The 23,880-nt window shown below is 39.3% G+C and overlaps 1 protein-coding gene across 2 annotated transcripts in view; it reads right to left on the reverse strand.

The window, feature by feature from the left end:
- Positions 1 to 23,880, reverse strand: part of SRGAP1 (SLIT-ROBO Rho GTPase activating protein 1) — a 266,183-nt gene that overhangs the window by 105,139 nt on the left and 137,164 nt on the right. For both annotated transcript variants that reach the window (XM_032348868.1, XM_032348867.1), the window contains exon 3: positions 21,242 to 21,404. In XM_032348868.1, the coding sequence (XP_032204759.1) occupies positions 21,242 to 21,404 (163 nt within the window). The remainder of the gene's footprint in view (positions 1 to 21,241; positions 21,405 to 23,880) is intronic.

A 23,880-nucleotide genomic window follows, 5' to 3' on the forward strand; every position in this document is an offset into this window, starting at 1 on the left:
TCCCTACAGAGCAGAGAGCCCAATGCGGGGCTCGATCCCAGGACCCTGGGATCATGACCTGAGCTGAAGGCAGAGGCTTTAACCCACTGAGCCACCCAGGTGCCCCTCAAATAAATATCTTTAAAAAATAAAAATATTAGGATCGAGAGGAAACACAGTCCATCTGCAAACCCAGGACAGTCACTGGGTCAGGGCTCCCTCAAAGAAGGCCAAATGTGACAAAGCATAAACTCCTGGAAGATAAAACAGTGTGGAAAGATGATAACAGGGTAGTACCTGAACTGAGAGGAATTCAAATTCATTAGCAGTACTTGTTACTAGGTCTTCTTGACGCAATAAAAAGTACTGCTGCTTAGCAAGCTCCACTAGCTTCTAACATCTTTAAATTGGAGTTAGAGACTTTGTGTTTTGCTGTGTCCCTGATATGTGAAGAGGTAGGTGAAGAATCACTCAAGAGTGAAAGGAAAGTCACAAGTGAGCAAATGAAGCCAAGTGAAACTCATTTTATTTTCCTCGAGTCTTTGTTACTCTGACCATATACATTACATTGTAATCTCCTATGTCTTCAGTTTGGTGTTATTTTAATATCAAATTTCATGCAAGGATCTGGGTCACCAATTCAGAACTCTCTAATGGGATCAAAGGCCACTGAGTGACTCTGCTCAGCTGTTCACATTTCAGGTAGAAAGTCCAAAAATAAAGTATTTCTTGGCAAAGACTTACGACAATAACAACAACAAAAAATCCCTTAGGTCCGATTAGCCCTGAATGAGAATATTTAAAATCAGATTGAAGACTTGGGTTTGGGGTGATAAGAGTTCTGCCAGGCTGTCCTAGGTCAAATATCTTAGAACAAGCAAGAAGATTCTTTGAACATTTCACATTTTATAAGATTTCAGGTAGTGGGGTAGAAGAAATCTGGCTGGCATCACAAACTATGATCTACCAAGCATACTCTTACATTTTCCTTTCACCTTTTCCCAGAGGCCCTGAAACATAAAAAAAAAAATTGCCTGAGAGGCTGTATTCATAACGCTTAAAAGCAAGGACTCCAGAGTCCCAGGTTTCAAAGATCTGGGTCTTAGGTTTCAAAGATTTTGGATTCCCGTGGACCTCAGTTTCGAGATCTGTAAACTGAATATAGTCATTGTACCTATCTCACAGGTTGATGAGAGCATACATGGCCTTTAGATTAATACCTGACACACAATAAACATCCCATAAATATTATAATTATTTCTTTCCCAGACACTATTTGTAATGACAACTTTCTCAAGCAAAAAGGCCATGTCATATTTTTCTTTCTCTTGATCTGTAAGGACACTTGCTGCATTGACTTTCATGTACAAAGTGGTTGGCAGATACTGGTTGATTTGATTTTGCTGTCCCTGCCCATTGCCCTGGCCATTAGGTCCCTCCAGGTGACACCCAATTTAGAAGGGCCCAAGAGCTGTGTTCTAGCCCTCAGGCTTTATTTCCATCCACAGTCCTTTGCCACGTATGTACACAAAACTTACCTTTCTCTGTTCCATTTTCATGGGGGTCACTAGTGGTACTCGATGAATTAATCAAACATATACCAGGAAATGGAAATTTCCTCAAGCCAACATGAAAGACAAATACAAATCAAGAAAGAGGACTTACGGATCCATGGGAATTTCTGAAAAGATGGTGGGGAGTTCCTTTCAGGTTGGTAAGCCCCTGCCTAACCTCATGACACACCAGCAAAGTTGCTGCCCATTTGCTTTAATTCACAGTCCGAATCCTCCATCATCTAGGAAGTAACTTCAAAATTAAGTACTCTCTTCCCACCACAACTTCTTTAGTGTGCAAAGGTTGTTATAGAACTGCACTGCACTCTGAAGCACTCATTCATGTGACTAATGCCTGAAACATGAATTCACGGCACATCTTCACAAATACACAACCGACTGGACACAACATCAAGTCCCCGTCGAGTGCTGGGCCATGGTGTCTGTGCTGTGAGCATGGAAGCGGTGAAGGGATCACCTCATGTTAGCCCCACCTCAACTTTAAACATGTCTCCAGGGATGCCTGGGTGGCTCTGTTTTTAAGCGGTTGCCTTCAGCTCAGGTCATAATCCCAGGGTCCTGGGATCGAGTCTTGCATCGGGCTCCCTGATCAGCGGGAGCCTGCTTCTCCCTCTCCCCCTGCCTGCCTCTCTGCCTAGTTTGCTCACGTGCTCCTCTCTGTAAAATAAATAAATAAAATCTTAAAAATAAAAAACAAACATGTCTCCAAATTCCTACATTAACAGTGAAAAACAGTCCCGTCTTCAAAATGCTACTCTGGACCCCAAAAGAAATGACCTTAAACCAAAACATACCTGCTGGGACACACAGTTAGTACATGGCAATATTAGACTAATAAATGGAAACCCTCCAATTAGAAAATATCTGGATTACTGAAGCCCATCAAAATTCAGTAGGTTAAATATCCCTCTGAATTTTATTTCATTAAAAATTTGAAAACAGGGGCACCTCGGTGGCTCAGAGCCGCCATGGGGCTCTCTGCACAGCAGGGAGCCTGCTTGCTTCCCCGTCTCTCTCTCTGCCTGCCTCTCTGCCTACTTCTGATCTCTCTCTCTCTCTCTGTCAAATAAATAAATAAAATCTTATTTTTTTTAAAGATTTTTTAAAATTTATTTGTTTGACAGATAGAGATCACAGGTAGGCAGAGAGAGAGAGAGAGAGGAGGAAGCAGGTTCCCTGCTGAGCAGAGATCCCGATGTGGGACTCGATCCCAGGACCCTAGGACCATGACCTGAGCCGAAGGCAGAGGCTTTAACCCACTGAACCACCCAGGTGCCCTAATAAAATCTTTTTTTAAAAAATTGAAAACAGTGAAGCAGATCCTTGATCCTTGTACAAGAACTGCTAAGTAAGAAAGATGATACCTCGGTATTAAGGAAAGCAATGTGTCCCCTTACAAGAGAAAAGAATAACTATGAAATGATGCATGTTTGAAATCAGGTGTTTTCTATGTTATTGGAGATTGGCAGATTAAAATTACTTATGCAGGGGCACCTGGGTGGCTCAGTGTGTTAAAGCCTCTGCCTTCAGCTCAGGTCATGGTCTGAGGGTCCTGGGACTGAGCCCCACATTGGGCTCTGCTTAGCAGGGAGCCTGCTTCCTCCTCTCTCTCTGCCTGCCTCTCTGCCTACTTGTGATCTTTGTCTGTCAAATAAATAAATAAAATCTTTGAAAAAAAATAAAATTACTTTTGCAAAGGGCAGGAGAGTCCCTTCAACTGCTTGGGTAGAGTTGGAAATGGGAAGATTTAGGTTTCTTTCCCCATTAATATGAGCCTATGTTAAGTTCCAGCGATGGTAAAACTTCTAATACATTATAATCGAACTCTGAGATTCTGATCCAAAGGGAAGGAAAATGGTTAGAGCTTCAATTCAGTTGTCATTTACTGTCTCCAGTTTGTACACTGAGAGTTGAATACCAAGCTTATTTCTAATTATTATTTATTGTCACTTTGATGTTTCGGACACCTCAGACATTAAGTTTAAAATGAACAGTCCCAAGGTATTTACCTTTTCACATCATAAAAATGAATTAAATACCATGAAGAACTCTGGAAAAATAGAGAACAGAGGGACACAACCACCACCATTATAGTTTGGTGTTTTTCCCTCAAGCTTTTCATCTAAACATGGGTCTGCACTGTAATCGTTCTATCATAATGAAGTATCTTTTTCTACTCTGCTTTTTTCCCCAGTAACAATACATTTCTCCATGTACTTACATAATTTTCAGAACCATCATTATTGGATTCATATTAACTATTCAGTGAATGTATATTAACCATTCTTCTATTATGGTTACTGTTTTTTCCATTACTATTATCCATTAATCATTCAATTATTTACTTATTCATTCACTTTTACCAATCTGCCTTAAGTACTCTTAACTATTATCATAAATACTGGCCTGAGGGCATATCTTGCATTTTATGTTGTATCCCTAAAATCAATTCCCAGACATGAGATTAGCAGGCTGGAAGTACTGACATTTCTAAGACCCCTGATACATATCAGAAGATCATTTTCTAAAAGGGTTCTAATGAATTTGTATTGCTTCCAGAACAACAGTGTCACTCAGGTCAGAATCTGGGGTTCATCCAAGATTCACTTCTCCCTAAAGGAGGAGTCACCAATCCTATCTATTCTGGCTGATTCATTCTTCTGCATGCCATTAGAATTTAAAAAAAAAAAAAAAAAAACCTAATTGCGTCCTTTCTCTGAGTAAGCCCTCCAAAGGCTTGCTCTAATTTTTCAGGATAGAGTTCAAAATTCTTAAATCACCCGTAACCTCCCCTGCCTACCTAGCCTACTTCACCTTCCACAAATCTCAAACGATATTCTTCAGCCTGGTCATAAAATGTCACCTCACCTGTCCTGATTTCACATCTCTGTATTTTCCCCAGGCTGGCCCCCTCTGCCAGGACTCTCCTTTCTTTTCTTCCCTGCTACAGTCCTGTCTGCTACTCCGAAAACCTTCTTGTAATTTCACCTTGCCTCCCAAAGAAAGAAACGACATCTTCCCCTTTCTGTGGTTTTTTAAAAAAGATTTTATTTATTTATTTTAGAGAGAGAAAAAGAAGGAGAGAGAGAAAGGGAGAACATGAGAAAAAATAAGCAGGGGGAAGGGACAGAAGGAGAGGGAGAAGACGAGCAGGGAGCCCATTGAGGGCTTGATTTCAGGGCCTTGCGATCATGACCTGAGCGGAAGGCAGACACTTAATGACTGAGTCACCCAGGCACCCCGCCCCCTTCTCTGTGATTTTATAATATGTACATTTTTCACAACCCCTAGGCTGCATAATTTAGTAGTTAAGAGTTTATACTCTAAAATCGAACTGCCTATTTTCAAACCTGTTATAGTCTGTGCCTAAGTTAAATAATTTTGTGAGACCTCAATATTTTTCAAGGGCAAAATAGAGACACCAGTAGTTTCTAAGTCAGAGTTTTGTTGGGATGGTCCTTATTGCTACTTAACACAAAATGTGGCATACGGTGAATGTTAAGCTGATGCTACCCACTAATATTACACTTACCACATTTCTTTCTCTCCTCACAAAGAGCGTTTCATTGAGAGCAGGCACTATGGCCCAGGGCCTGCCTGGGTAGTTGGCATACTATGGATTCTAGATACCCATTTCTTGAATGATTGACCCAGACCTGAGTAAATAAAGCATGGCTTCTGCCTTCTACAGTTTAAAATCTCATGGAAAAAGCCAGACATGCCAAAACAGCTTTTTATACGGAGCACTGTAATAAGCACTATGCTGTGTGGGCCCTGGCCAGGATCTCTAATCCTGGAAGCCTGCAGGCTTGCTCTCTGAAACTCCCAGAAATAAGAGAGAGAAAGGCAGAAGAAAGAGCATAATTAATAAAACCACATGTCAGTACACTGAACAATCAGTCAATGATCTACATGGTTGGATTTAATGACCAACTCAGAGGGTTTCTGGCTTCTCACAGAGGAATTTTTGAAGTAAATCCATTGTGATGACCAGAATCCCGACCTTATGCTGAGTCAGAGAGAGAATAAGAGGCGAAGAAGAAAACCAGATTAAATATTTAATGAGAAGATTTTAAATGATTTTGGTGTCTCACGCTCAGTGAGTTTTGGATGTAAATTTTGGTTAAAAGGGTCAGTCCATCCTTCCACAGTGTGTGTGCTTTTAAGTTTCCAAGGCTCCTGTTCATGTGTCTTTGTAATAATAGATTTTTCTAATCATGCAAATTCAGAAGACAGAAGCAGCAGCGTCCTCCAAAGTGCCTAATGGGGAAAGTTAGGATAGTCTTAATGGTCTGAACCAAGCTTCTGGATAACATTTAATAGTGTCTCTGTACTCTTCCCTTCTCTCCGTCAAGTGACATGGTTTTGTGTTTATTACAATGCACAACTAAGTATGAATGCATGGAATTAGCCTCACAATCTACTTCATTTCTGAGGAGAAAAAGAAACAATATTCTCTTAGACAAACTCCATGCCATTAGAAAATGTAGGAAAATCAGAATCATAGATCATGGGAAACAGAACATTGTTCTGAAACAAGATAAAACTTAATTTTCAAGGATGTATCTGGAATATCTCCTAGAATATTTACTAATAAATTGCTAGGCAAATGTGGCATTTGGCATCTATGTGAAAAAGGTCTGCTCTTGCCTGTGTTTAGCCTGAAAGCCAACAATCTGAAAGACGCAAAATTATGTATACTGTCACTCGTAACCTCCCAGGTATAAAAGCACCAGAACAGAAAGATTGAGTAATTCAAGATTCACATTTAAAATCTCACAAGAATAAAGGAGAGGGGACAACTCTTTAATCTTCAGCTTGTATTTCCTCAACTCTTCAAGAAACAATTTTTTCATGCTAGGGTTATTTCTCTACTCAAAGAAAAATTAGAAATATCTTTTCGGTGTCAATAAATGAATAATCACTTACCCATATATTCTCAGTAGCTGATATAAGCAAACCCACCCAATTAAAAACAGAATGTGTGATGAAATTCTGGTTCAGGCTGTAATATAATTAACTGAAAATATATGAAATGTGTATTTCCACAGCATTTTCCAATATGCTGAACTTTACAAAGATTTATCAACTCAAACTTTACAAACATTTCTTTTTACTAGCATAATAAGAAAATGTTTATTAACATGGAGAGGACATAATAATATATTTTCTACACGAACCTGAGTCTACAAATTTCTCACCAAAGCCAAGTGTCTTTCTTGCCTGTGGTAGACGTCATGTGCGGGGATCCTAAGCCACACTGCTTCTCAATGGCACAGTTGGCTGGGGTTATGAGTGTAGTCTGTGGTGAAGCCAAACAGACCACATCGTGTAGGGAACCACATTGTGTGGTTCAGTCTTAATAGCACTGCAGTAAGAAAAATCCAGGGACTGGGCACCTGGGTGGCTCAGTGGGTTAAGCCGCTGCCTTCGGCTCAGGTCATGATCTCAGGGTCCTGGGATGGAGTCCCGCATCGGGCTCTCTGTTCAGCAGGGAGCCTGCTTCCTCCTCTCTCTCTCTCTGCCTACTTGTAATCTCTCTCTGTCAAATAAATAAATAAAATCTTAAAAAAAAAAAAAAAGAAAAATCCAGGGACTATTTACAGAAATACATCAGTTAAGTAGATTTGCTCATTTATAAGTCATCCATTGAATTAGTAAGCAAAAGGCAGAGATTCTTTGAGATACTAATAAAAGTTCATTCATTCATGTGCTCACTCATGGATTCACTCATTCATTCTACCAGTTTTTAGGAGTATCTTCTGTGTGTCAAGGTTAGAAAAAGTGGCCTTACAGTCTAGTGACTGAGATAAACACAACCATTTCAATCCAGTCTGATTCATGCTTATTCAAATAATCTGAACCAAGTAAAATCTATACATAAAAATCTTGAGCCAAACTCAAAATTTAATAAACTAATCAATTTTCAAGAATACAACCTAGGGGCCCCTGAGTGGCTCAGTCGGTTAGGTGTCTGCCTTTCAGGTCATGGTCTTGGGGTCCTGGGATGGAGCCTTACGTTGGGCTCCCTGTTCAGCAGGGAGTCTGCTTCTCCTTCTCTTTCTGTCCCTCCCCCCTCTCTGCTCGTGCTCTCTCTCTCTCTCTCTCTCAGATAAATAAAATTTTAAAAATAAAAAAAAAGAATTTAAATCAGAATCTTCCTTTACTGTTCTATATTTAGCCTAATACTAATAGTACCATCTCAGAACTATAAGTGGTTATTTGGTCTATAGAATTAGCCACCTATTTAAGTAAAGGATGGAAAAAGAAAAATATTCCCGCAGGTAAGTGGGAATTTCACCAAGGACTTGGCTCCTTGAATACAACCAGAGAAATTTAACAAACATTTGTGGCTAGTGGGCAAATGTACATGGGATGACAGCCTATCTGAAAGGGGGAAAAAAAAACCCATAATCTTCAATATGGTCTAGGGTCAGACTATTTAAATATCTTTTACTTCTCTGAGCTGTTTCCTCATCTGTAAAATAGAGAATATTACAATATCCAGTTGACCCCAGAACAATGCAAGTTTCAACTACATGGACCTACTTATATGTCAAGCTTTTTCGAAGAACAGCTATACAAAAACAGCACAGTACTGTAAGTGCATTTTCTCTCCCTTATGACTTTCTTAATAACATTTTCGTTTCTCAAGCTCACTTTATTGTAAGAGTATAGTAAATTATACATATAAAATATGTGTTAATTGGCTGTTTATGTTCTTGGTAAGGCTTCCAGTCAACATCTGGTTACTGGTAGTTAAGTTTTAGGAGATTCAAAAGTTAAATGCAGATTTTCAACTGTGTAGGGGGTTGGCTCCCCTAACTCTCACATTGTTCAAGAGTCAACTGTATACTCGCTAGGGTTCTTATAAGGATTAAAGGAGATAGTCATTGTTTGTGCCCAGCAGAGTATCTGGCACATTTGAAGAACTCTATAAATGAAGGTTCTGTCATAATGTTGCTATGTCACATTATGCAGTGTCACATCCTTGTTTCATCTCATGAAGTCACCCTCCATTTTTCTACCTGCTGGCACAAGTGTATTCATAGTGACTTTCAACTCAGTAGTCTGAGATGGTCACTTCAACATAATTCAAGACTTTCTTTCTAGAATGCTTAACTTTTGTTTGAGGTACCATAGCAAGGAAGATGAAATCCATTCCAAAGCTACAACAGAGCAAAATGCCACGGAGCTCCCTTGTTGGTATCAGACAGAGGTAACTGTTGGAATGTCTTCCCTAGGCTAAGGAACTTGTCTCCCCTCATGTTTTATCAATTGGTCTTAACTCCTGTAGACTTACAGAGCTAGTTAATGTAAGCTATCTTCTATAGGACAGGTCTTCAAATATGCAAAGACGGCTACTCTGTCCTAGCTAAGGCTTAAGTACTTTCCTTGTACTAAACATTCCCAGTGTATTTATTCCTTACGTGACACAGTTTAAGGAAATCAGCATTCTCCCTGCATGCCACCCCTCACCCCCGGTTATTACTGTCTTGCACCTAGTGGTATCAAAGACACTTTCTTTATACTTCAAGGGGTGGAAGCTAAAATCTTGAAAGGATTCCCCCCACCCCTGTTTTGTGGAAGCAGTCCAAACCCATCTGCATGGTTACTAAAAGCCCAGGAATCTTGGAATCACTGCTAGGTTCTTTTTCTTTTCCAATAGGGTAAAGAGCAATCAGATAAAAGAGGAGAAGCCTTAAGGAAATCTGATTAGGACAGACCTTTTATAAAACAACAGCAACAATAATGAAGCATTTAAATAATTCTCAATCTATGCAGATGCACACTTTCTGAAGATCGTATCATTACACAAACGGAACTACTCTCTGGTCGTAATTCATGACACAGCAGAAACGACCAGCCAGATTACTAATGCAACAGCTTTCCCAAGACCAGTTTTTCATTCCAATTTACTCTTCACAAAGCTTTCAACAAACATAAGCTGATTATGTCATTTCCCTGAGTAAAAGTCTCTCTTGGTTTCCTTGGTTGCTTAGATGACAAACCAATTCCTCAAACTAAGAAAATTCTTGCACTTCCACCCCTGCACCCCCACCAGATATGCTTTTCTAAATCTCCGATAGCTGTTGACCCACTGTGTATGCTTCACCATCCTACAGGCTACGTTCCTAAGCCTAGCCAGCTGTGTAGCTGTTGGGAGCTTTAGATTGGGGCAAAAACAAGGTGGCTTAATATATCTTTACAACTCACTACTGCTAAGATTAGGCAGATGGCGATTTGGGGTCTTTTCTGGTTCCATACAAATTTTAGGACTGTTTGTTCCAGCACTTTGAAAAATGCCGATGGTATTTTGATCAGGATGGTGTTCAAAGTACAGCTTGCTCTGGGCAGCATTTACATTTTTAACAACATTTATTCTTCCGATCCATGAGCTTGGAATGTTTTTCCATCTTTTTGTGTCTTCTTCAATTTCTTTCATGAATGTTCTGTAGTTCCTTGAATATAGATAATTTACCACTTTGGTTAGATTTATTACAAGGTATCTTATGGTTTTTGGTGCTATTGTAAATAGAATTGACTCTCTAATTTCTCTTTCTACAATTTCATTGTTAGTGTAGAAGAGAGCAACTGATTTCTGTGCATTGATTTTGTATCCTGCCACATTACTGAATGGCTATATGAGCTCTAGTAATTTGGGGGTGGAGTCATTTGGATTTCCCACATAAAGAATCATGTCATCTGCGAAGACAGAGAGTTTGACTTCTTCGTTGCCATTATGAATACCTTTTATTTCTCTTTGTTGTCTGATTGCTGTAGGTAGGACTTCTAGTACTATGTTGAACAAGAGTGGCAAGAGTGGGCATCCTTGTTGAGTTCCTGATCTTAACGGAAAGGCTCTTAGCTTTTCCCCACTGAGAATGATATTTGCTATGGGTTTTTATGGTGAGTAACATAATATAAAAAAAGAAATTAACATCTAAAAAATAAAAAGAGTTAGGTAGATGGGGCCATCAAGAGTCCTACCTACCATCATCTTCCCCTACCACCATTTCCTAGATCAGAACCTCAGGACCTTGTTCTTTGCTGTTCTCTCTGTATAAAAGAATGCACTTGTCCTAATTCCTCTGTAAAACCTCATTAAGTTTAAGATGATGATCAAATGCCACTCTCTTTGTGAAATCTTTCTCCATTTTCCTAGGCAGTATGCCTTACAATCCCCTCTGTGCTCTTGTGGTCTTAGGTCCTTTTTCTGTAAGAGCAGTTACTGATTTATAACGTAATTTTTATCTCTATGCTTCCTTTCCTTATTAGATTATGAGCTCCTCTGGTGTACTGAGGATTTGAGTCTTACTCACATTTGTAACCTCAGAATCTACCATTGTGCCTGTCACACAAGGATAATACACATCTGTTGAATGAATAATAAAATAAAGTATCTGTTTTGTTTTGAAAAGGAAAGCTGATTTCAGTAAAGTTTCAAAAAAAAAAAAAGGAGAAAGAAAACTAGAAGTTACAATGGATTTGTCATAACTGTTCAGTGGAATTATAAGACCTTGCCAAATAATAAAATATTACTTTAGTAGACCCCTGCTATCTCCATCTTAAGAGCCAAGGAGGTGTAATTTTTATGGGCATGTTTATTCAAGCACTAAGCCAATTATGATTCTATGGTCACTTAAAACTATCAAAGTTTAGAAAGCAAAATAGGGCATATATTTATTAACTATCAATTATTAAACATTACTATTTTTTCCCAATCTAAATAGTTCACATATTCAGCTTCAACATTTTTTGTTTTCATAACTTTCTAGGTTCATCTGACAATGTATTTAGTTGGCAAAATCTCTGCTTGACTCTATTTAATTGTTTCTCTAATAATGAGTAATTTTTTTCCATTGACATCAATCTGACAGCCATAGTTCTGTTTTCAAATGCATATTTTTGGGTTGCTATAATTCAAGGTATCACCAGTGTTTCTTAATTCAAATATTTACTCTATGTGCAATATCCCCCAATATGGCATTTCTTACAGCTGCTAGAAATCTTCCAGAAACCTACCATGTGAAATTAAACATAGTCTTCAAATGGTAAGAAGCTTTGGCTAGCAACCAGAATACTGTTTTCAGGTTGCTTTAGACTTTGTTGATCTCAACTGCAGACACCTCGACATATGGTAGGAATGTTCTCTCCTCATCAGTTCTTTACTTAAGCCTGCAATTTCCTTCTGGGATGAGAAGAATGGTAAGGATTCAGAACCATAGGGCTCCTGATCTTTATAAGTGACTGACTAGTATTTCTGAATATTATTTTTTTACCCCTCTTTATGGGAAGTGAAACGTTGGGTACCTTTTGACCTACTCCATGTTTGTTCATTTAATCTATAGTTGTAAACCTGTAATTGAAAAATCAAACTGGGACATTTCTTTAAAAAAAAATTGTGCTTGGGAGAATGGAGAACTCAATAAGAATCAATTGTTCTCAACCTGAGCTAGCTCCTCATGCCCAGGGACATTTGGTAATATCTGAAAACACTTTTGGTTGTCACAAATGGTAAGGTACTACTGGCATGTAGTGCATAGGGAAATCTAGTCATTCAATTCTTGTTCTCCCATAAATAGGTCTCATTTTTTCCTCTGGCTACTTTTAATAGTTTTTTTTCCTTGGTTTTCAGTTTCATTATGATGTATCTGCATACTGACTTTTAAAGATTCATCCTTTTGATGAAACCTTAACAGTTCTCTTGCAATTATTATTTCAAATGCGTTTTCTGCATAAACTCTTTTTCCTCTCCTTAAGGGACTCTGTTGTCTGCTGATACAAATGTCAGACAGTTGGTATTGTCCCAAAGGTCCATGAGCACTGATCTTCCCCCTGCCCCAATTTCTTACTTGTTGTTCAGACTGGACAACTTCTATGAATCTGTCTTCAAGATTAACAGAAATTAATATGACTCTTCCCTCTGTTACCTCCATTCTGCTACTGAATTGATTCAGTGATTTTTAAAAAATTTTCGTTACTTTCTATCTCTCCCTTCACTTCAAGAATGTTTGCTCTTACTTCTTGAAACATTTTTATCATGATTTCTTTAAAAGTCTTTGGTAGATAATTCCAACATCTGCATCAATTCAGAATCATCTGTTGATTATCTTTTCCCATGAATTTCTCCTGGTTCTTTACAGGCTGAGTAATTTTGGACTGTATTCTGGATATTCTGAATATTATGTTATGAGATCTGGAGTCTTATTGAAACCATATGGAAAATGTTAATATTTTTCTTTTATCAAGAAATCAACCTTGCTGGGATTCAGAATGCAAATTCTGACCAGCCTTCTATAGGTTGTGGTTTCAATGTCAGTTCTGTTACAAAGATGTTGAAAACATCTGTCCTGTACATGTACCATCCAGTGTTCAGTCTGGAAGCCAGGCTCTGGAAGCCAGCTCTGGAAGCCTTGGCTTAGTTCACAAAATCTTTGGTAGATATACTGCTTAAAATCAGACCTAAGCATATCCAGCGCAGGGGTAAGCTGAGGAATTCATAAAGAACTTCATGGGGGATACCTGGCTGGCTCAGTTGGTGGAATGTGTGACTCTTGATCTCGGGGTTGTAAGTTAAGAGCCCCACACTGCATGTAGAAAGTAGTAAAAAATAAGATCTTTTAAAAAAGGAGGACTTCATGCCACTGTTTTTTTAATCTTCACTGCCTCTGTCATCTCCCTGGCGCTTTTTGATTCCTTGGGTCACCCCTTCTCCCACTCTGCCACAAACTTCCCATGTGATTTTCCTCTGATTTCTCGCTCTTGGGAAGTAGACCGCATACACGTGTCGCTTAAATCCAGCTGTTGATACTGGATCTCGTTGAAATGCCTTGACATTTCTGTTATGTAGGTGACACTCATCTCTGGTTTCTAATATAAATGTAAATATTCATTATTTATTCATTTGATAAATACTAACTGAGCACCTGCTATGTGCTAGTTAGTGTTTCATGAATGATACAAGGACACTTGCCTCAGGAACTTACATTTAAATCAAGGGGAAATGAAGTGGATACATATTAAGTAAATATACAGTATGTCAGAAAGAGATAAGTGCTTCAGAGAAAAATATATTGAGAGGAGGGAGGTGGGGATGCAGACTGTCATTCAGAGTCAGATGGGAGCCAAGAGAGTGAGGAAAGGAGTAATGAGATCTGCTTGAAGGTAAAAGGATTGTTTCATTTTTCCTAGTCATGTATCGGATCAGTCATTTCTAAGATAATTTGGGAGGTAAGACAGTTAGTTGGGGGTCCATGTACAACCTGCCACCTTGCTCAGAAGTTCCCTGATATTATGTCTCTTCATTTTATTTTTAAATTTCTTTAGAAGATTTTATTTATGTATTTGATAGAGAGACAGCGAGAGAGGGAACACAAACAGGGGGAGTGGGAGTGGGAGAAGCAGGCTTCCCGGCAAGCAGGGAGCCCGATGTGGGACTCGATCCCAGGATTCTGGGATCATGACCCGAGCTGAAGGCAGATGCTTGCTGACTGAGCCACCAGGCACCCATGTCTCTTCATTTTAATCATTTGAATTCCATATGTTCAATGCACAACTTTCAAGTGTGCCTGAAGAGCAGGCCAACTCTTCATTATCAAACAGCCTTTGGAGTGTATATGTCCCCACTTTTTTTCTTTTCTTTTTTTTTAAACAGTAAACACTGACTCATGTACTCTGGGCCAAGTTTCTTTAAGGTTTTAGTTTACAATAATTCTTTTCTTGTGTGTTTTATAAAATAGGTTCACTGTACAAAAATCAGAAATCACAGATAAGCAAAGAGAAGGAAAAAAGGTAATTTAGAAATATTCATTTAAAATAATTTTGGCCTGTACACTCCTAGTTGTTTTTCTTTTAAACCACAAATAAGTTTCAAGGGCTTTTCAACAACTGTTCTCAATGTAAGTATGGGCTCAACCATACTTACTCTCTTAACTCCAGAGTGCCAAGATCACCGCACCCTGCTGCACGACAGAATGTCCAAGGTTGCTCACGTCATGTTTTGAATTCTGTCACTTTCCAAGGAGACGTACATGTATCACCTATTTAGTGTCCTCTTTAAAAATCTTTAATAAAGCTTCTAATTGATGGTGAATGCTCTTATCTAGTAAGATAATTTGGCTAAATGTATAGCCAGGCCAATCACACATGTCCTTTTGTCACTAATACAGGCAACGAGGTCAATGCACTGCAGCAATGACAACTGCTAATTTTAAGTACTCTGTGCTAGCCACACCAATAAGCAACTTATAAGTGGCTTATAATTAAAATTAAAAACATCTTCTACAGTATTTCAGAAAATTCTATCACTGTAAAACATCAGAGTTTAATTTTGACTTATTTCCAGAAAAATGAGCTAGCTATAGTTAATAAAACTCAAGAGAACCAGACTGTAGTGTTTGCTTGAACTATTCACACTTATTTGTCCTGGTCCCATCAATAATTAAACTGCCCCCTGATGCCATGAGCATACCATTTAATTCTTCTGTTATACCGCACTGAAATGCTCTGAAAAAAGTTCCTCTTGTTATATTATTTACTACCACTGCATCAGCATCCTAAATTACATGTGGTAGCTCTCTGTTAATAAAACAGGAAATTTATTTTTCAGGAAATGGATTACTCATTGGTAAAACACAGCTACAACCATCTTTACTCCAAAAAGGCGAAAGATAAAAATTTTATCCAAAGCATGATATTTTAATACCACTCTTTGACCTAATAATTCTACTCCAAGGAATACAGCATAAGGAAAAACACCATAGATGTGTAGAAGTTTGAAGTGTCCAACAACAGGAAAAGAACATGGCCATGCAGATAGTGAAACACTATGTAGGCACGAAGTATCCTGTTTTAAAAGATTATTTCCAGACATGGGAAATGCTAACAAACTTCACATGAAAAAGACAAGGTTCCAAGCTATATGCAACAAAATCTCAAATTTTGTAAAAATACACATGTATGTATGTTTGTATACTACACAAATATGTTTCTATATACAAATACTAGGAAGATATAGCCCAAGATATCAATCACAGGTAGTGTTAATATGGAGAATTTTTTTCTATTTTTTAATGTTTTCTAAATTTCTACAATGAATATATATTTTTATATTAAGAAAGAGACTCATACACAGATTGGTGGTTTTCAGATTTTTAAAAAATCTTATGGAACTTTTCTTTAAAAAAGGTTAGAGTGTTAGAGATGTGTTGTAGACTGGTATCTTTTATTGACATAGTAATGTCTCTGTTTGAATATTTTCAATGGTCTAAATGAAAATGCAACATTTTTTCCCTAGGAAATGTTTTTGTTTTCTTTCTTTTCATACTGGGTTATTTAAGTAGAATAGGATTTGGCCTTGATCAAAATATAAAATGACTACAAATTTTCAAATTTTACTAGTAATCTCTCCTTCCTTCAGGTTGGGCCACACAACCAACGATACCCAAAAGTAGGTTAATTTAATTCCTGTGAGTCTGAATCAGATAACCTACAGCATTTATGCCAAAATGGAGTAATTCTCAGTGGCCTGGGACCAGTCTCTGCTGCTTTGAAACCCTGCCTATAACTGGATGATGGACAGGTTTTGCTACCTCCCCCAAAACTGTCATTCTTCAGGATTTTCATAAGAAATGAATACACTGGGCCAAGACTAGAGTGTCCCAATTCTATGAAATATCTTACCTATACACTGAAGTATAGGTAAGTATATACCACTACCAACAGAGCCACAGTAACTATGAGCTAAGACATGGGGGCAAAGACAAAATACCTACCCACCAGCCTGGCTCTACAATTTATATCTTTGAGTATTTTATTTCCTCCTCTGTGAAATGTGAATTATAATACCTGTTTCACAGGCAGCACATGTGAGTGAATGTCTGAAAAATGCAAAGTACAGTGCTTGGTGCACAGTTAAAATTAAGTGGTAGTAATATACAGAGGTCATTATAGAAATAAACTGATACTTGATGCATATTTATGCAAACCAAAGAAGGACAAAAACATGAATACTTTGGAAACAATCCATGGGGAAATGATAGAGTTGAAGATCATTTAAAACACACCAAGATAGGTGCCTGGGTGGCTCAGTGGGTTAAAGCCTCTGCCTTCGGCTCAGGTCATGAGCCCCACATTGGGCTCTCTGCTCAGCAGGGAGCCTGCTTCTCCGTCTCTCTCTGCCTGCCTCTCTGCCTACTTGTGATCTCCCTCTGTCAAATAAATAAATAAAATCTTTGTTTTAATAAAAACAAAACAAAACACAAAAAACGAAAACACCAAGATAATTTAGCATATTCAACGGCTACCATTTTACTGGGCTCCCTTTAAATGATACACTTCTTTTAACATTCTTAAAATTGGGAAATAAGATCATGTGATAAGGTGCTTAAATAAAGTGATTACTGCAAGCTGGCTGTGTCCTTTCCTGCAGTTCTGCCTGCTGGCATTAATTACATTGTTCTGTGCAGCACATGAGCAGCACATTTTCTGGCTACAGTATCCAAGCAGATGCAGGACCCTCTCTTTCAGCCTGAGTAATGGAAAGAGCAAAATCTCATCACTTTGGGAGGCACGGCTGGAGAACAGAGAAAGACCTTGCTACCTCCTGTTCTTTGGGAAAGAAACAAGTGCTGATAATGACACAAACCCACGTGTACAAGGAGGCTCCAATTCCCAACCTTCTCCTAAAAAGGCCTCAGTGAAGCCCCAAAGTTAAGACTCTCCATGGGAAACACCTGGGGGGTGGGCACTTCAGGGGTCTGGAGTGGGGGTGAGGGGGTGTTGACCAACACAGTATACATTGGGTTATTCCCTGATTTCCCATTCACTGAGGAAATGTGAGAACCAAAATTTTAATCTGGCGACAATCAAGGACACTGGGAAGACACTCCCCAGAGTGTGCTTACAAATATGGTTTGGAAGATCCTAGTAAGTGATAAACCAACAATATGCAATGATCTGGATGGGGTCATCACATATATTCTCCTTAGAATGAGGACACACTGAGTATAACGGCTTGAAGAAACATTTAGTATAATGGTACAGAGTAAGGGTTTAGAATACAGACAATAGTAAAGATAACAGTTAAAAGATAATAGTTAAAAATTACCTAGGACTTCTTAAGTCCAGACACCGGGCTAAGTGGCTTCTCATGGATGACTCATGAGTCCTCCATATAATTACCCAGAATAGGTCACTATATCTACTTTACAGATGCAGAAACAAAGGCCTAAAATGTTTACAAATATTCCCAAGCCCACACAGATCGTGCTAGTGACAAAGCCAAGATTCATGACCGAAAGTATCTGATTTCAGAGCCTAAAAGATGAACCACTACATGTAATTCTGACCAACAGGGTTCATTTACAGTTGGAAAGGCCTAAATCTGAAATAATCAATATATGAGTAATTGAATATTGTTGTTTTTTAACACAGTTTCACCATTTCTGCTTGCTGAAAATCACAACTATTTCTGATGTGATTAAAATTTAAGTTTTAAAGCTATTCCTTATGCCTATGCCTGGAATTAGATCGATATTTTTCTAAGTATCTTCCTGATTGTTATGTCCATTTGGGCACAAAAACATTCCTAGAATTACCTGCTCCAGACTCTTTATTTGACAGAACAGTTTGGGTACAAGGATTTTCTACTGCCGGCTAGATGGAATACAGTACAGCTGTGTAAGAGGCTGAACCTGCCACGTACCCAGCATTTATCTCGCTCCATCTCCATACAGACATGGGGATACTTTTAAAAAATGAGGAAGTCTCAAAATCCTCTCCCCAAAAAAGACAAGCATTGTGCTAAGGACTCCATAAGAGTTCTAAAGGTCACTTCAGACTAGCTCTGATGATTTCTTTCCATTCTGATAGAAAATATGCTTCTGGAACCATCATAATGGAAGAAAAGCTGGACTGAAGAGAAAGGTTTAGTAATCAAAAAAAGAAAAAAAAAAAAAAACGGCAGAAGAGACTAGTCTTGCTTTTTTAATCTAAAGGGACCTAAAGTTCTCCGGGCTTGATAGGTATGGATTTAGCTTCCTGTTCTTCCTGACAAATGTGTCCTAGCAGGCTGGTTTGGCTTCTCAATAAGCTCCGATCTTTCCCTTTTGCCTTCTTCCTCTTACACTTTCTTTTTCCAGCAACAATATGTGGAAAAGTGTGGGATGTAGTGTGCTGGGTTTGCTTGAGAAAGGTAGAATTCAACACCTGTAACTGTAATGACTGTTAACTCTCCAGCTGGTCAGCAATGGTTAGAAGATGGTTTGCCCCACTAAATGCCAAAGCAACCAGTAGTCCCCTATAAACAGCATTCCAAGAATTAGACTTCTTTTGAGTCCCAGGAAATCTGGAAGGAAGAAAACTTCTAGGTAGCAAACAGGCTGTGTGTGTGTGTGTGTGTGTGTGTGTACACACAGACGCACTTGTGTGTTTACTGTACATTCCCCAGACTCTTTCTTCAAGAGCCGAGAACTTATTTCCCCAACAACTGGGAATATCGGCTGGTGAAACTCACAGCTGATCCCGCTCTGAGAATTGCCCTTGGGAACAACCCTCCACCAAAAGGAGCTGCTTCACCCTAACACTACTTAGACCATCCCCAAGGGTAGCTCAAATCCAATGACTGCAAAACAAAGGCGAGGCCTCCTCATCTGGACAGGACACAACTCCAAAGGACTATTCTAGCTCCAGCACAGCCTGAGGTTCAGCTTCTCTCCCTCTGCCCCATCCTGCCTTACCCACCCCCTGCAAGAGTGGAGCACACTCTTGAATCTCTTGAATCATCTCCCAAGATCACAAAGCAAGGAAGCCAAAAGAGCTGGCGTTCAACCCCAAATCTCTTTGACTCTCTGCCCCAGGTTTCTACCAACTGTATCAAGCCCTGGACTTTGATTTTCAAAATTCAAATCCTCACATCTTAGTAAGACATACAAAGCACCTTTCTATAACAACCATCCTTCCTAGCCTCACATCCCAGCACTCAACTCCCACGTGACCCTGGCCCAGGGACATCAAACCCTTTCCTGAACACACCATATTACCGCTTTCCCTGGAACAGTTGTCTTTGCTGCTTGATGACCACCTGCTTCTCCTACAGGTCTCACTCCAACCCTCGCTCTTCTGTGAAGAATTTCCTGACCCTTCCAAAAAGTTTAAGATCTTCAGCTCTGAGCTCCCACAGCAGGTTGTGTGTCCCTTTAGCTTGGTAAATGCTAATTACTATAATGAGTTCCGTGCAAGCAGGGACGTGTCTTTTAACTCTGCTTCCTCAGGCATTTTAAAGATGTTCTGTTGAATAGATACATAAATGAATTCGACTGAGGTGCTGGCTGAGACGCTGTGGCTGAATGGAGGCCAGCCTTCCCACGCCTAGAAGCATCACATAGCACCATCCAAATTTGGATAGAATGTGACCTTCTTGAGCATGAGGACTGGTTTTTCATCCTCTACGTAGCCTTTCCAAGACCTAACACCATCTCCTGCTCATAGATGTTCAAAAACCCCAATGAACTAAATGAGGCATTGGCCGAAAGAGCTGACATCTGAGAAAATCATTTTCATGGCTCTATAAACTATTTTTCACATTTCTAGTTTTTAAGATCCATTGGGCATTTCTCTACCTGTTCTTGTCTTAATAGGCTCTTTCAAACTGTTTTAAGTTCCTCCTTTGTTTGAATCATTTATATTTTTTTCCTACTTCACACAGCAAAGAGGACCTGGAGTTTGCTAAATTCTGTTTCTGGGTCAGAAAGAGAACCTAACGTGGACACATCAAACACAGCTGAGAGGTTTTCCAGCTGGCCGGCCTAACACTACATCTTTGTTTCCAAGGGCCCCTTTGAAACATAAATATGTCATTAATCTACAAGGTGGGCCCCCCCCTTTCTGAAACTAATGTTTACTTCCTGACCAGAGTACAGTTATGGATATAAGCACCACATGCTACTAGCACAAAGCTGAGGATAGGTGGGGAGAACCCTTGTCCTATAAACATAAAAACGGAAAGCCAGTCTTACTGGGCATGTAGCTGCATTCCCCACACAGGATATGGTCCAATTCTGTGACTGTTCTCAACAAAAATAAAATTACTGAGAGCTGGCTGAGAGTAGTAACAATGATAAGAAGGCTTAAAAGCCCAGCTCCTATTTTGTAAATGGATTTGGGAAGGAGGAAGCACTCTGGCATGTAAGAGCCTGAATTTTCTGTGCCCTCTGGGATTGTCTTCATGTCATCCTCTCACCACCTCCGCTGCTAGTCTGCTGAGAGCAAAGAAAAAAAACCATGGTAACATTTTCCCGAGAGAGCAGCGCATCTGGTTATCCTGTCCTTCACAAGTGTCTGATCATGTGTGAGCACCAAACACAGACTCTAAGGCTTTTCCCCTCTGGTTTCATTTTTCACAGCTGTAGGCAATGTGTTCCTAAGGACAGACGGGCAATCTGCAGGTACATCTCATTTCACAATTTTGCTCACGTTGTTCAGGTCACAGATTCAGCGATTTACAACTCTGTACATACGCCTGCTCCGGCTAAACTTTTTTATTCTGTGTCTTTAAAATAGTCCTTCTTTTAGCTAAAAACTCATGGAGTACAATTAAGGAACGAAGGCACCAGACCCTTCTCAGTCGTGCTTAGGGGCACAGGTTATGGGAAAGTACACTGCGGCAGGAATGAGATGGAAAGTACCTTTTTAAACATCCTGGTCGAGTCCTCACTTATCTGCATGAACCGCATAATCACATTGTTCAGGTAGATGTCACTCAAGGTTGCATGGTCTTTGCTCTCTCTTCTCACTTGGTTCAGAAGCAAATACCAGCAGTTCACTGGAGACAACAAGTTCTGGTCTTTCCTGAGAAGTGAAAAAAAAAATGGAATTACCATCAATTTCAAAGCTGTCCAAGCAGCTGAGGGAAGTCACCAAGGCACACGAGGAGCCACAACAGATGGGTATTGTTGCTCTTCTTCCTACTCTGGGTGTTGCTCAGAGAGGGCTACTCAGCAAACAGCAGAAGAGCCTTCCACGCTGTGATGGCGGAAAGCCAGCAATTCCCTAGACTCGGAAGAAAAAAATTGGACCAAGAACACCAATCAAAACCCACACTCCTGACATGGATCCTAATATACACAATCACAGGCGGGCTTTCAGCTTTAAACACCCCATTGTGAAGAAAGTAGTTATATTTACATAAAAATCTATTGACTATTGTCTCACAGACAGACTGTGGTTAGCCCCTACGCACAAAGTCTGCTTTGAATGTCCAGTCTGCTGCTGGAAAAGAGATCTGGCTAGGTATGCTTTCCGTGGAACATACATTTGAGGATTATTTATTAGTCCCCGATACATAAACATTAGCTTCCCAAAATGTGTTCCGGGAATCAGAACTTGACAACATTTTTGGGAGGCTCGTGAACAGAACCAAGAAGTTTACTGGCTTATAACTTGTCACTAAACTATTCCACATTTGTAAACATACTTTGTTTTATTCCAATATTTTTATTTTAATTCACCTTTTTAAGTAGGCTCCACACTCAGCGTGGGGCTCGAACTCACAAACCCAGGATCAAGAGCAGCAATGCTCTACCTATGGAGCCAGCCAGGTGCTCCTACCTCATTTTATTCTAGATAATAAACCTAAAAGTGAATATAACCCACAAAAGACGACTTGTAAAAAATCTTAAAGAAAACTTCCAAGCAAAACAAGTAACTAACTGGGATATTACTACTTCAAAAAAAAAAAAAAAGGAAAAAGTATAATGCTTTTTGTTTTTTGAAGTCTAACTGAAAAATGAAGAAAAGGCACCAGAGGCTTAAGCTAACTCAGGGACACTAGAGCCATCTGTATCAGACATGTTATTCTACGACTCATGATCACTTATGACTCTAAATATTAATTGAGGAAAGAAATCATTAAGTCAGCACTTTCTGCCTATATGTTCCTCGGATTCAGGATTTGATAATGAATCAAGTCCAAACGCTCTACAGAAGGAAGAGAAAGTAGAGGACGGAAGTAGAAGCAGGAACAGGTGCAGGGGGAAAGTCCTCTTCTGGGGTCCTAGCCCTGGCTCACACTAGAAAAGCCTCCTGGCACAGCAGAATTACAGCCCCAACCTAGAAAATGTCCTTTTTTTCTCAAAGCCATCAAGCAAGGGGCACTGGTTCTATGACAGACAACAGCCCTTCTATTGACATTCTCTATCCTGTGAGCCTGAGAGATAAAGATCACCTTGTTATACTGACTTTTACATGTGTCCTTTATGCTGAAGTAACCCATACATTCTTTGAGAACATTTCTTACTTTGACAACATTTCCTATGTCTTTGTATCCTAAGTGCCTTCCCCATGGTAAGCATTTAATAAATGTTATTTCATTCACTGAATAAACACATAATATTGCCTTAATAAATGATAATAATACCAAAATACCAATACCAATAACAGCAGTAGCTGTCGGGCATGCATCAGTTACTCTAAGGAATATGGATCTGTACTGTTCGAGTTCAATTCCCACAGCTACACTTATAGCTACGTGATTTTGGCCAAATTATTTAAGCTTTTCTCTGTGCCTGTAACTTCATCTGGAGAATGGGTAAAATAACAGTATTTAGAAGATTCTTATGAGGATTATTTCAGTTAATATATGTATATTTTAATGCTTACTTAGATCCATAATAAGTGCTCTACAAAGTTCGCTATTTTTATCTAGGGGATGCTCTAAAGACTTTACACACAGTAACTCTACATAATCCTTACCACTACAATTCAAGGCAGAAATTCTTTGTATCCCCTCTATCCGTGAGAGAAGTGAGGCTTAGTGAGGCACGCTGATTTGCTGTTAAGACCAAAGCTGGTTTCAGAGTCTTTGAGTAGGATGAAGGCTGATCTAAGCCTTGGTCTTCTGTCAGAGGTAACTCTAAGCTAAGGACATAATGAACTACATGATGAACATCCCCAAGCTGAGTGCTGTGCCCAAGACTTACCAAGTATCTGGTGGAGAGGAGAGAAAACACGGAGTACATAATCCATGCCGGCTATCAGTCACATCAAGCACTTCATCATGTTTCCCATTTAATGGTCACAAAATCTCATTGTACAAATTAGGAAACCAAGGCTCAGAAAGGGTAAGCAATGACCAAAACCACACAGCAAAGCCAGTATTCGAACCAGATCTAGCTCTTTCGTCAAGTCTGTCCTTGATTTTCTTCCTACCCTTGATTTGTCCTTTCTGTAGACTCATTATCCATCTTACCTTCATTCCCATATTCAATAAACTTACCCAAATCAAAGAAAATTCCAAATGGTTTACCTTTTGACAAAAACACGTCCA

Source organism: Mustela erminea, chromosome 6, assembly GCF_009829155.1.
Source record: "Mustela erminea isolate mMusErm1 chromosome 6, mMusErm1.Pri, whole genome shotgun sequence".
NCBI classification, from domain to species: Eukaryota; Metazoa; Chordata; class Mammalia; order Carnivora; family Mustelidae; genus Mustela; species Mustela erminea.